This window comes from Lactuca sativa, chromosome 3 (assembly GCF_002870075.4).
Source record: "Lactuca sativa cultivar Salinas chromosome 3, Lsat_Salinas_v11, whole genome shotgun sequence".
NCBI classification, from domain to species: domain Eukaryota; kingdom Viridiplantae; phylum Streptophyta; class Magnoliopsida; order Asterales; family Asteraceae; genus Lactuca; species Lactuca sativa.
Genome location: NC_056625.2, coordinates 182,554,014 through 182,566,454, shown reverse-complemented (window position 1 = coordinate 182,566,454; position 12,441 = coordinate 182,554,014). Strand labels below are relative to the sequence as shown.

Here is a 12,441-nt window from a genome sequence, read left to right as displayed (position 1 = left end):
GTTAAACTCCAAATTGAACATAAATCAAAATTAAACACAATCTAAACCAACTTAAATGCCTTCTTTTCTCCCATGTCTTTGAGCAAACGGGATATTACAGATGGAGGAGAAAGGGGTTGGATAGAGAAGAAGGGGGTGTCGATGTAAGGAAATGAAAAATGAAGGCTCCCATGGTTTACATTTTATAGCATTATTATATTTTGGAAGGAGATGAATAATGCCTTGTTCGATGAATAATGCCTTGTAGTGGACCACCTTGTATGGAGATGATTGTCGACTTTGAAAAGGAGATGAATGGTGCGTTGTGTAGGTATAGGAACACCTAATGTTGATTTGAAATTACCGAGAGAAGTTGAAAGAGATCAAATGTAATTTTGTAGAGTAAAAAAGCAATGTTGTAAAAAACGCTAGACATTAGCTAGGTGTTGGACCGGGGTCTTGGGATTAATCGGCTAGGCGGGGTCGCGGGGATTAATCGAGGACCATTAATTATTAAAAAATTAATAAATATAACATTAATCCTAATAATATAAAATTAATAAATATAACATTATATCAATTAAAAAAATAATAAATATAACATTATAACATCAAACTATGATTGCAAAAAAAAAACCTTTGATCCTTAATACATCACAAACTCATCTACATCACAAATTATCTTCTCTTTGTCGCTTTCACGTATGTAAACAAGCATGTATGCGTTCGAGTATTTTGTAAATTTTAAACGGTGCATTATTGAAACCAGGGTAGCTGTTACAAGGCATGAAAGGAGAGGATAAATTTGTGGTTGGAAACACAGAAACTCAAGTGAATACTCTTTCATCATCAAACTTGAAAATACATGTAGGAAATGATTAAACATATTAGAACTCACCATTTATCTGGAAGAGTTGGCCTGATAAATGCATAGTAGTGTCCACCATGCACACCACCATTATTAACCAATACACTGCCAGGATACACAGTGAAAAGGTAAGTCCTGATTTTGCAAATACCTAATATTTGACAGCCACATTTGATACCTATGCAGGTTATAAAGATTCCAGACACACTTATCAGCATCAGGAGATAGATATTTTCCATTTATCTACACAATGAATCAGAACAATAAGCAGGGTCGTTTAATAATGCTTCAAACTGTTATGAGTTGCAATTTTTCATGCACAATTAATACCATAGTATGGTTATTTTCTTGTTGATCTGAAGTCCACATTGATGCATTCGATGTAATTCATATTGTGTCCTTCAAATAACTTATGTATTGTCAATTGATCAAACACTTGGTCTACAGATGGTTTTATACACAAAATAATTAAAGATTTCATCTAGATACAATCTAATTTCATACACAATTCATTTCTCAACTGATTTCATTCACAATTTGTTTGTCAGCTGATTTCATACATCAGCTCCAACTGATTTCAGAAAAATAAAATGCAAAAAAACAATTGCTTACCTGATGTTGCAGATGTCGAAGTCGCTTCTTCTTTGTTTTCATTCCAACCAACATCACCACCACTTATGCCCTACCTGTTACAACCGAGACACAAATCCAAAACCTCGAACCAGAAAAAGATGAAGAAAGAAGAAACGATTTTGGAAAGCAAATTAACAACCCCTTCTAAGTTGAGCAGGTCTGTACCGGAGAAAAAGGCGTGATCAAACGAAGAGGATGTCGGCAGTTCAGTTTCTCAGTCCGTTCATGGTTGAGAGTTGAGACGAGAGAGAATATTTTTTCCCAATACGTTCGAATGAGAAAATTTGGAACCAACCCTAGAAAAGTTTTCAATTTGACATTTTTGCCCCTAATTTTTTTGAATTTTCGTTGACCGCTTTTGACATTGGAAAATATATAGTTTGAGTAGAGGGGAATCAAATTTTTAGTTTTTCGGACGGAAATTTAAATAAAAATTAATTAAATTTAGCTGGAAACTAAGATTAATTAAGAAAATATTTTAGGGGAAAATGAAAATTTCATTCACGATAAATATAAATTTTAGGGGGATTCTTAATGCTTTTTCTAGTATAGTCCCTAGACTTCCATGGTTAAGTTCTAAACACTCCTAAACCTAATACATTGACATTCTAAGTATATTTTAGGGATAATGAGTTTTTTTTTCGATTTCCATGGTAATATATTTTTCGATTTGTACACATTTGGTCACTGAGTTTTTTTTTTCGTCCACATTTACCCCTTAAACTTGTTGAACTGTGCACATTCACTCCTTATGACCGGTTACTTCAAGTTAGCCGGGAAAAATGATTTAACAGGGTAATATATTTTTCATTTTGTACACATTTAGTCCTTAATATTTTTGTACACATTTAGTCCTTAATATTTTTTTGTTTCAAAATACGTCATTTTTGTTTTTGTACACATTCAGTACTTATGAATGTTTTCTTTAGGTTTTTCTCACGACATTTTACATGGGACAATCATTAATGAAGTGTGTGAGGCTGTTGATGTTTATGTGAAATGTTTCATTTTCACAACCAAAAAATTTCATTTTTAAATAAGGCAAAACTCCATAATTATAAATTCATTATTAAGAAAAAACGTTTATTCCAAAATATATTTATCAAAAATCAGAGTAATATAAGAAAATGTGTAATCCTCAATAATGTTGATGAGTATGTATAGCCATGCATTCGCCTTTCCACGACCAACGATAGAACCTGAAAACATAAATAACTGGGTAAGCACAAAGTTTAGTGAGTTTCCCCCAAAATACCCAACACAACAAACGTATTATTATGCATAATGGACCCACACTCATTAGATTGGTATACCTTGGCCCAGTCAATCATCGGACTGGAATGCCAACATGCAACAGGTCCAATCAGTAATCGGACTGGAATACTCAGGGTTTGTTGGTATGACGCCTTAATCCAACCGCTTTTCTCGAGTCTTCGTGCCTACAGCTTATAGCCGGCCCACACCAAGTATCCTGGCCTACAACATATAACACGACCACCTGAAACTATCCCACCACCATATGGCTATCCCACATAAGATGTGAGAAAAACCTAAAGAAATCATTCATAAGTACTGATGAATAAAAAACAAAAATGATTTATTTTGCAATAAAAAAAAATATTAAGGACTAAATGTGTTCAAAAATATTAAGGACTAAATGTGTACAAAATGATAAATATATTACCCTATTTAGTCATTTTTACCGGCTAACCTGGAGTAGCCGGTCATAAGGACTAAATGTGTATAGTTTAACAAGTTGAAGGGGTAAATGTGGACGAAAAAAAAACTCAGTGACTAAATGTGTACAAATCAAAAAATATATTACCCTTTAAAGTCAGTATCCCTATATTTTAATGACATTTTCGTTCCTCCTTTATATTTATAGTTTTTAATTCCATATATTTATCATATTTCTTTTCCCAAAAATAAAAAATCGTTTAACTAAATTATAGACCTTTTAAATGAAATATATTTTATCTACATTCCCTTACATCAATTTAGTTAAATAATATACTCAATTAACTCTTTAGGTGTTAATTGACACCATTTTCATTTAATTTATTTTGTTTTATCGTCTTAGCAACGAAATAGCTATACATCACTTAATAACCTTGTAACGGAACATTAATGTCGTTAGAGGAATGATTTTTGGGTGGTTACAATATACAAAAACTAACAACATATGGACAAGCACATGATATTTGAATAGTTTTCCTCACCATGCGAGCTATGGAAAACCACATGGCCTAATCATGTAGTTTACTTTAAAAGATATAGACTAATAAAGAAATTTGTATATTAGTTGAATAATATATTATATCAAACAACAATATAATTATGTGTTTATATACATATTATTAACATATTTTATTTTTGTCCACAATAGCAACCAAGTTTTGTATTTGTCACACCCCAAAACCACGAACGGCGGAAACGTTTAGGGGTGGAGGACGTCATGTACAGTATCACAACAGTGTAATATAATAAACAAGCAACAACATTATCTATTGCATTATAAGTAGAATTTTAATACATGTGTGTTCTTTCATTATAGTAAGACACCAAAAATATACAATCAAAATGAAAGACGAGACTTGTCTGCTCCGTATTCTCAAAACCTGGCCATCGTACCTGTCTACTGCTGACCTGAGAATACAAGTTATTTTGAAAGCGAGTATTAGCTTTAAAGCTGGTGAATTCATAAGTATTTAAGTGTCATTGTCTTTCTTATGAAAATCTGTTATGAAGGCCATGTAAACCTTTAAGTGAGAATGTTGATGTAAGTATGAAAAACCCTAGAAAACCCTTATTTTCTATAAGTATGAAGTGTAGTCTTCTACCAAGACCCGAATGTTTTGTGAGTATAATGATAGTTTTCCTTTAATTGTTTAGTACTAAAGTACTTAGTCTAACTCATCGTTTATGTGAAAGTATCACAAAATAAAGTAAATAGGAAAAGGTACTACTGCAAGTGTTGTCACTGGGTACTAGGACTAACACAGCATATGTAACTGTTATCCCGAGGTACTAGGGTTAACACGACCTATATAACCTAATGAACATCCGAATATTGTCCAATTGTCCTTTGTAGCAGCAGCAGGGCGGAGGAAGGGTTAGTCCCTGTAAAGGTACTCCTAGTATAAGTAATAACCGTAGACATCCGTAGATGTTCATCACCCACTGTTGCTAACAGATAAGTTCCGGAATGGTTTGTCCCGTACATATATCCCGAGGTACTAGGGATAGAGACCCATCTAGGTATCCCGAGGTACTAGGGATAGGGTCCTGTCTAGATATCCCGAGGTACTAGGGATATGCAAGAAGATTTACACAGAAGGTACTATTAATCATCCTCGCAATTCGAGATACAAGTATTCGTGTAAGTAATACATAGCTAACTGTATCTACGTAAAGGTACTCATGTAAGGTATTCATGTATCATGTAAGCATATGTAAACGTACTCATGTATCAGGTAATGTACTAGTAAAGACTCATGAATGAACTGACTATTGTGTGATTCCTTGTAATAGGACTAATGTTTGATATCTCCAAACTATCCCTATGATAATTAACTAGAAAGTAAGTGTTTGTTCAAGTAGATTTATGCACCCTCGATACACCAGGGTGTGGGAAAACTGAACGAAGGATGAAAACTATAATCTCTATCATATAAATGAACATATATGCATAAGTATAGTTTGATTCAATAAGGTAAAACAATGGTTTTGCAAGATATCTAGGAGTTTTGAACAATAATTAAAAATGACTTGATGTCATTTTAATAAACATTTCAAAACTAATACTTTTGTTATCAATGTATTTTAAGATAGAAAACCAATTCATGTGTCACCTTTTGAAATATGTGAAATCTACTGAGTGAAAACATAGTTATAAAATACATAAGATTGAATTAAATAGCATATTGTTTTCTCCTTGTATCCCCCCCCCCCCCATTAAAGCATTTAAAATCATTTAAAACATTGATTAAGGGGTATGAACTCACCTGTAGTTGGTGATTGGGATGAACTGAACGGTATAGGATGGCTAGGTGTCAAGCGATGTCTTGTACACCCACTACGATCCTAATGGACATATAATCACACATATATGCATTCAATTAGTCTTAAATTACTAATTGATAAGATTAAGACATCCTAGACATAATAAACACTTTATATAAGTGTTTTTAAGCCCTAAGGATTGCATCTAAGCTATTGTGGGACAAGGCACTTGTGTTTAGGGTTCCAAAGGACCCTATAAGTGAGTTTACTCCCCATATAACATCACACATGGAGTTTACGGCCGTAAACTCCCGACCATGGGGTTATGGTGTGTTTTGAAGTCCCAAATGGTTCCTAGAATTATTCCAACTTGGTGGCTAAGTCCTTGGAAGGGTTTAAGGTCTAGAAATACTCCAAATAGGAGTTTACGGCCCTGAGGCCATTCCCCTTAGAGTTTACGGCCGTAAACTCTAAGTATTGGGTGTTTTTGTTGTTTTCAAGCCTCTTGCTTTTGAAGGATATGTTCTAGACAATTGTTTAAGGCAAATGAGGACCCTAGGCACACTTTGGTGCCATTCTTTCATGTTTACGGCCCAAGAGCATTCTTTTGGCCGTAAACTCACTTTGTTAAGTGATTTGGATGAGTTTTGGTCCTTCAATTAAGTGGAAACAATTCCTTGTAAAGGTCTAGGGCTTTAGGTGTCTTAAAAACACCCTTTTGTCCATTTCTATGGAGTTTACGGCCTAAGATACACTTGGGCCGTAAACTCTCATTTGTATGTGTTCTTTGATGTGCTTAAGGCCTTACACTAAATGGGAACTAGTCTAGATAAAAGCCTTAAAGTTTTAGAGTCCTTAAAACACCATTTTGAGTGTGAAAAGGGAGTTTACGGCCTATGAAACTCTTGGGCCGTGAACTCCCAAACTTGGGTGATTTATGGATGTTTTCTTGTCCTAAATACATATACAAATGAGTCTAGGTCAGTGGTATAACACAAGGGTCGGTTTTGGCTTCGTTTCGGGAGTTTACCGCCCAAGAACACCTTGGGGAGTAAACTCCTGGATCTAGTGATTTAGCCTTCTAAATCATGTTATAAACACATAATAAGCATTCCAACACTACTAGGAACGGGTACTCACAATTTGGGATAAAAACCCGAAGATCCGTGAGAGAGAAAATGGCTTTTCTCTAGTTGGAAATGTAAATAATGAATGAATTTGGTTCAGAAATCTATTTATAGTCCTGAAATATTTTTGGCAGAAAATATTTTTATTCCTGAAATGATCTCTAGTACAATAGAGTGTTGGAATAATAGTGTTGCACAAAACCCTAGTGCACCCACTCTCCTGATATTTCCTGAAGTGTAAACCCTGAATTACTCCAACTTATGTGAAAAAGTCTGAAAATTAACAGTGACCACTATAACTTCTATTGAAGTGATATAGGTTGTACAGAATGGAAATTTCGGGTTGTCACAGTATTTTTATTAATATATGTGATATGAAACATATTTAATTAATATGGTTTAATGCCCAAGTGTTATGGCTTATTACTTATTACTTATAGCTTAAGGCTTAGTATTTAGGGCTTATGGAATAGGGCTTCTCAATTAAGGCTTATGGTTTAGGGATTTGGGCTTATAGCTTATGGCTTACAGTATATCGCTTATAGATTAATACTTATGGCTTATGGATTAGTTTGTAGGACTTAGGCTTAAGGCTTTTGGGTTATGGCTTTCGACTTAGTAATTAGGGCTTATGGAATAAGGCATATTGCTTAAGGATTAAGGTGTATGGCTTATGTCATGAATTATGACTTAGGGTTTAGGCCTTATGGCTTATGGCTTAAGCCTTAAGGAATATGATTTATGGCTTAATGCTTAGGGATTATGTCGTATGTTGTAAGACTTAAGGCTTACGGGGTATGACTTAGAGTTTATGTATTTATGTGTGTGTGTGTGTGTATATATATATATATATATATATATATATATATATATATATATATATATATATATATATATGTATATACATGTATTTCATAATACATAAACCTTAAAGCTACCACATAAGCACTAAGCATGCACCAAGAACTAAGCCTTATGCCTTATGGTGGGTTGGGGTGGTTGGGTGGGTTTTAGAGATTATGGGATTAAGTTTTATGACATATGGTTTAAGGATTAAGGATTATAACTTATGGCTTAAGATATATGAATTTTGGCTTATGGATTAGGACTTAAGGCTTAATATTGATGAGATATAAGCTATAAAATCAAAGTGCTAACCCTTAGTCTTAATCTTTAAGCTATTAACAATAATCCATAAACCATAAGCCATAATCCTTATGGTGTATGATGTTTGGATTATGGCCTTTTGTTTTATTGCTTATGCCTTATGACTTAGGGCTTATGGATTATGGATTAGGTGTCATCTCTTATAAGCTTTAGCATCAATCACATTCCCACAAGCTGTGACAACCCGATATTTTGAGACAATAAAATGTAACACCAGTAAAATTTAGGCCAAAATATAACTTTCCTAAAAATCTTATTTGGGTTAGATAAAGTAGTAGGAATCGTTGCAAGGTTTTCGTACATATAAAGAACATTAAAATCCGAGTTATAACGAAGAAGTTATGACCAATCTAAGATTCGCAGCAAAAATCGGCAACGTTGATAGACGTAAAACGTAAAGTTTCGATACAATAATTTTTAGCCTTAAGTATCTAAACGAAAGTCATAGATCACGTTAAACCATGATCGTGCCTAAAAAGAACGCCCAAAACGGACTTCGTATGAAGAAGATACTAATTTTCTAAGTTTCGTAACAGCAGTAGACAGCTAAAAACTCGAAATAAAGATCGAGCGATTTTTAGCCGACACAACTTAAAAGAGAGTTGAAGGTCTCAACAATAATAGTTCGATGGTAAAAAGACAAACGAAAACGGACGTCGGATAAAGAAGTTATGGATTTTTAACGAAGTTATCGTGTCCCGGCCTATTAATTAAAATATAATTAAAAATAAAGTCAAAATTAGCCGACGGAGTCTAAATGAAAGTTGTAGAGTATTTTCTCACCTTCGCGTGGATATAAAGAACGTCAAAAACGGAGCCCGTATGCGAAAGTTACGGATTTTACAAGTTCGTGGCACACACACCGAAACGATTTACGCCCAGCATACCCTCGTACGCCCAGCGTACTCGGATACTAGGCTCCGGATCGTCCACGTCGACCAAACACTTCGCCCGAGGATGCGGTCAGCAGTGATGCAAACGAACACCCAGCGTAACCTCGGAGTACGCCCAGCGTACGAGGTACGCCCCGCGTAAGCCCGAAGTACGCCCAGCGTACCGAGGACCTCCAGCTCTTATAAATAGAGTGCGAGGGCGCCAGCTACCTTTGCTAAATCTCTTCATTTCTCTCACATTTTCACCTCGTTTTTCGTTCCGACAACATCCCGACTTCCTGGTTACATATCTAAGCCCCGGCGAAGGTCCGAAGCCCCGAGATTCCCGAAAATCTCGTCACTTTCCGATCGAGGTGCCGCCCGGGAAAATCTCGTTTCCTTCAAATCACGCACTTTCTTAGGTGAGTTCATACCCCTATAAACTACATTTTTAAATGTGTTATCAATACTTTTTATATACACTTTTAAGGGAGGGAATACAAGTAAACACACGATTATTATCGTGTGTAACCTAAAGTTTCACTATATACTCTTTTTATCAAGTAAATCATATGTGATTCATAACTACTACATGGAAACTTTCGTACACAAAATATATCACCATAACATCTTGTCTTTTTAATTTAAATATGTTGTTAAACATATACGAATCAAACACTTTATCTATACATTGAGTATATGTGTTCATTTATGTCACCACAAAAGTTCACTCTACATAACAAGTGAGCATTTCACTAGGGTTTACTATACAAACGAAACAAACTTTTGAAAAACTATAATAGTTTACGACAAACATTTTTACATGTTAAAAACTCTTTATCAAACTGTCTTACATACTTTATGTTTCCTTTCAAACGCTGTTAGAATCGTGTTTCAAACGAAGGTCTTCTTATACATAAAATTGTTCTTATCAAACAAACTACTTTCAAATCGTTTTATAAACTGACATCAAGTCATCATTTCTTATTTATTTAACTTTTCAAAGGTTATACAAAACTTCTTTTATATTTTTAGTGTCAAATGCACGCATATACATGTGTAGTTATATATATATATATATATATATATATATATATATATATATATATATATATATATATATCATGTATACATATATAGACATAAAAGTTTCCATCAGTTGGTTCAGTATCTTTGGGTAGCAAAGGCATACTTCGGTTATACACGCACAATACTAGTAACTATAATAGGTATAGTTAGGATATACTACTTACCATTCCAAGTACAAGGAATCACACAAAAGTCAGTTTATTTATGAGTCTATACTAATACATTACATACTATATGAAGAGATACGATTACATACAACTACAAGGCATACAAATTTCAAGACATATAATTATAAGAGATACGATTACATAAGATAGTGTACTAGATATTCATGAAATTTTACATACTGCAAGTACCATATCAAAGAGATATTTTCATATAGAAGAACAAATGGACATTTTCATATGTAAATCTGTTTTATACTAGGTTTTGTGAGACATTTCACGTACTTTCGAGTATGCATTATTAAGTCCTGTACTATATACCATAATCTCTTGTAGGGGGAGCGTGATACTTGTGTATAGATCTATACGGGATTGACAATCCCACACCTAAGCTGCTAGCTAAAGCTAGGCCGGCAGGCCTGGGGTGACAAACGTCATAACATTCCAACACCTGAAGAACGTTGTTATAGGCAGTCTGGGTCATTAGCATGGTTATAAAACTCACAAGGAGTATTAAAAACACGTTGATTTACGGGGTTATCAAATACCTTAGCGATTATATACATACACAAATCTACTATTTTAAACATGATTTTTGGGACTTTTAAACTACCACCCACTTATAAACAAATATTGGATTTCTGAAGCAAACATTCAAAACAGTCGGGTCTTGGTACAAGGCTACATTTTATACTAGTAGAAAATATGGGATTTTCTAGGGTTTTCAAACATTTACGATTACTTACAAACATGTTCATTGGTACAAACTTTCCTTCAAACATTTACAGGTCTTTCTTTACAGCTTTACAAATCAAAGTCACATAAATACTTATGAATTCACCAGCATTATTGCTGATACTTGCTTTCAAAATAACTCTTATTCACAGGACACAGATAGACAGGTACGACTACCAGGTTCTGAGAAGACGGAGCGGTCAAGACTCGTCTTTTATTTTGAATATTCATTTTGTAGAATTATACTATGAAAGAACTCGAATGTAATTAAAATTATACTATTAATGCAACGGATGATGTTGTTGCTTGTTTACTACTTTTCATTGTTGTGATACATTACATGACGTCCTCCGCCCCAGAACGCTTCCGCCGTTCTCGGTTTTGGGGTGTGACAGATTGGTATCAGAGCATTGTTTATAGTGGATTGAGTATATCAACCCATAAAAGATATACAAACTATAAATACAATAAGGATTAAAAATACTCTTATAAAGAGTCTATACTTTTAAATAATAAAATATTTAAGTAAGTATACGTGTCTGCATTCATACTAAAATCAGTGTCACTAGGACAGAACAAAAGTATTACGATTGTTGGGCAGCACAAGTAGACTTAGATACATATAGTCAAAACTGGGATGATATAGCCTGATCAACTATATTATCCGAGGGTTGACTAGCATGTGCCTAAGTGTGGTTGTGAGTTGCAACAAGTCTAAAAACTTACCCATAATACCACAATGAGAACAGTAGAACATAAACCTAAAACACTATAGGAGTAATTAGTGTATTACTATAAACTACTTATGTGTTAGATTCTTATACCCCAATTACCGCATAGATAACATAGCTGGACCCCATCCCTACGACGACCCATACTACCCGAACAAAGGCAATGCTGGATGGTTCAGAGAAGAACCAGAGAATGATCATCCAATCCCTTTTGAATGATCATCATGCTAAAGACCTTTCGGATGATGATAACTCCGAACTAGAGAATAAGAATCTACCCCCGGTAACTCCCAATTCAAACCCTAACCCTCGTCCAGCTCTTCATGGCTCGACACTTCCTTGGGTAGAATGCTTGGAAACATGGAGCGAAGAGCAAGATCAACCTATGCCGTCTAATGGAGACCGAAGCTGCTACAACTTAAGTGAAGGAAGCTCAGCAGAAAAAGTTCTACCAATCCTGATCCGTAGAATTGCTTGAAACGAAATTCAGGGCAGGACGACTCTCCAATATACCAAAGAGGTTAAATGCCAATACAAGAATGCACATCATCTACACCAACCATCTTGAAAACATTCGTGAGAGATCTGAGAGAGACCATGAGACCCTGTTGCAAGCATTAGCTAAAACATGAGCCGAAGTCATAGAGATACAAGTATGCCATAGAATGTACGAAAGACACCTTCTTGATAATGGAACGTCAATTGGCTGAACTAAGAGTTCACCAGAAGGATGACCGCCGCCAGTAAGAAATGCTTTATTTCCCTTCCTTGTTTAAAGGAATCGTTTTCCTGTGTATGTCCTATGTAGCATTTTTCTATGTAACTATCTTGTACTATAAGTACTATTAGTTAGGCCTTTATGCGGCCAAAACCTTTCTACTCATGATATGATGTAAGACCTTCTTCAAGATAAAATTTTCCTAAACTTATTACATCTTAAACATCGATGATATTGACAGTCGACTAACTTCTGTGTCGCTCTTTGTTCAAAAACCCTCATCACACCTTCGTTGGAGTCTATCCAAAACATGCTTTTGTCAAGTCATTGGACTATAGTAATTTAACTCCGGAGAC

At 34.7% G+C, this 12,441-nt stretch overlaps 1 protein-coding gene across 12 annotated transcripts; it reads right to left on the bottom strand.

Moving 5' to 3' along the window:
• Positions 1 to 539: 539 nt before the first annotated feature.
• Positions 540 to 1,826, bottom strand: LOC111913106 (ubiquitin C-terminal hydrolase 13). Of its 12 annotated transcripts, none has more exons than XR_008230963.1 (5): positions 1,620 to 1,826; positions 1,460 to 1,533; positions 1,178 to 1,246; positions 878 to 1,090; positions 540 to 753 (listed from the first exon to the last, which is right to left on the bottom strand). XR_008230963.1 is itself a non-coding variant. In XM_023908838.3 (5 exons), exons 2-5 carry the CDS (start codon positions 1,214 to 1,216, stop codon positions 678 to 680), a joined length of 255 nt encoding a protein of 84 aa, XP_023764606.1. In that variant the 5' UTR covers positions 1,217 to 1,288; positions 1,460 to 1,810; the 3' UTR covers positions 540 to 677. The 12 variants fall into 12 exon arrangements, 4 of the variants coding, with proteins under 4 accessions (XP_023764606.1, XP_023764607.1, XP_023764604.1 ...); XR_008230961.1 differs by having other exon boundaries at positions 1,178 to 1,288; positions 1,620 to 1,824; XR_008230962.1 differs by having other exon boundaries at positions 1,646 to 1,824.
• Between the last annotated feature and the right edge of the window lie 10,615 nt (positions 1,827 to 12,441).

Excerpts from the sequence above, each read along its gene's own strand:
- LOC111913106 (XM_023908836.3), bottom strand. The coding sequence starts at position 1,513 with ATGTTGGTTGGAATGAAAACAAAGAAGAAGCGACTTCGACATCTGCAA. Across the intron at positions 953-1,025 it reads AATCTTTATAACCTGCATAG|TGTATTGGTTAATAATGGTG; the intron begins GTATCAAATGTG and ends GTATCCTGGCAG. Across the intron at positions 754-877 it reads CCAACTCTTCCAGATAAATG|CTACCCTGGTTTCAATAATG; the intron begins GTGAGTTCTAAT and ends GCCTTGTAACAG.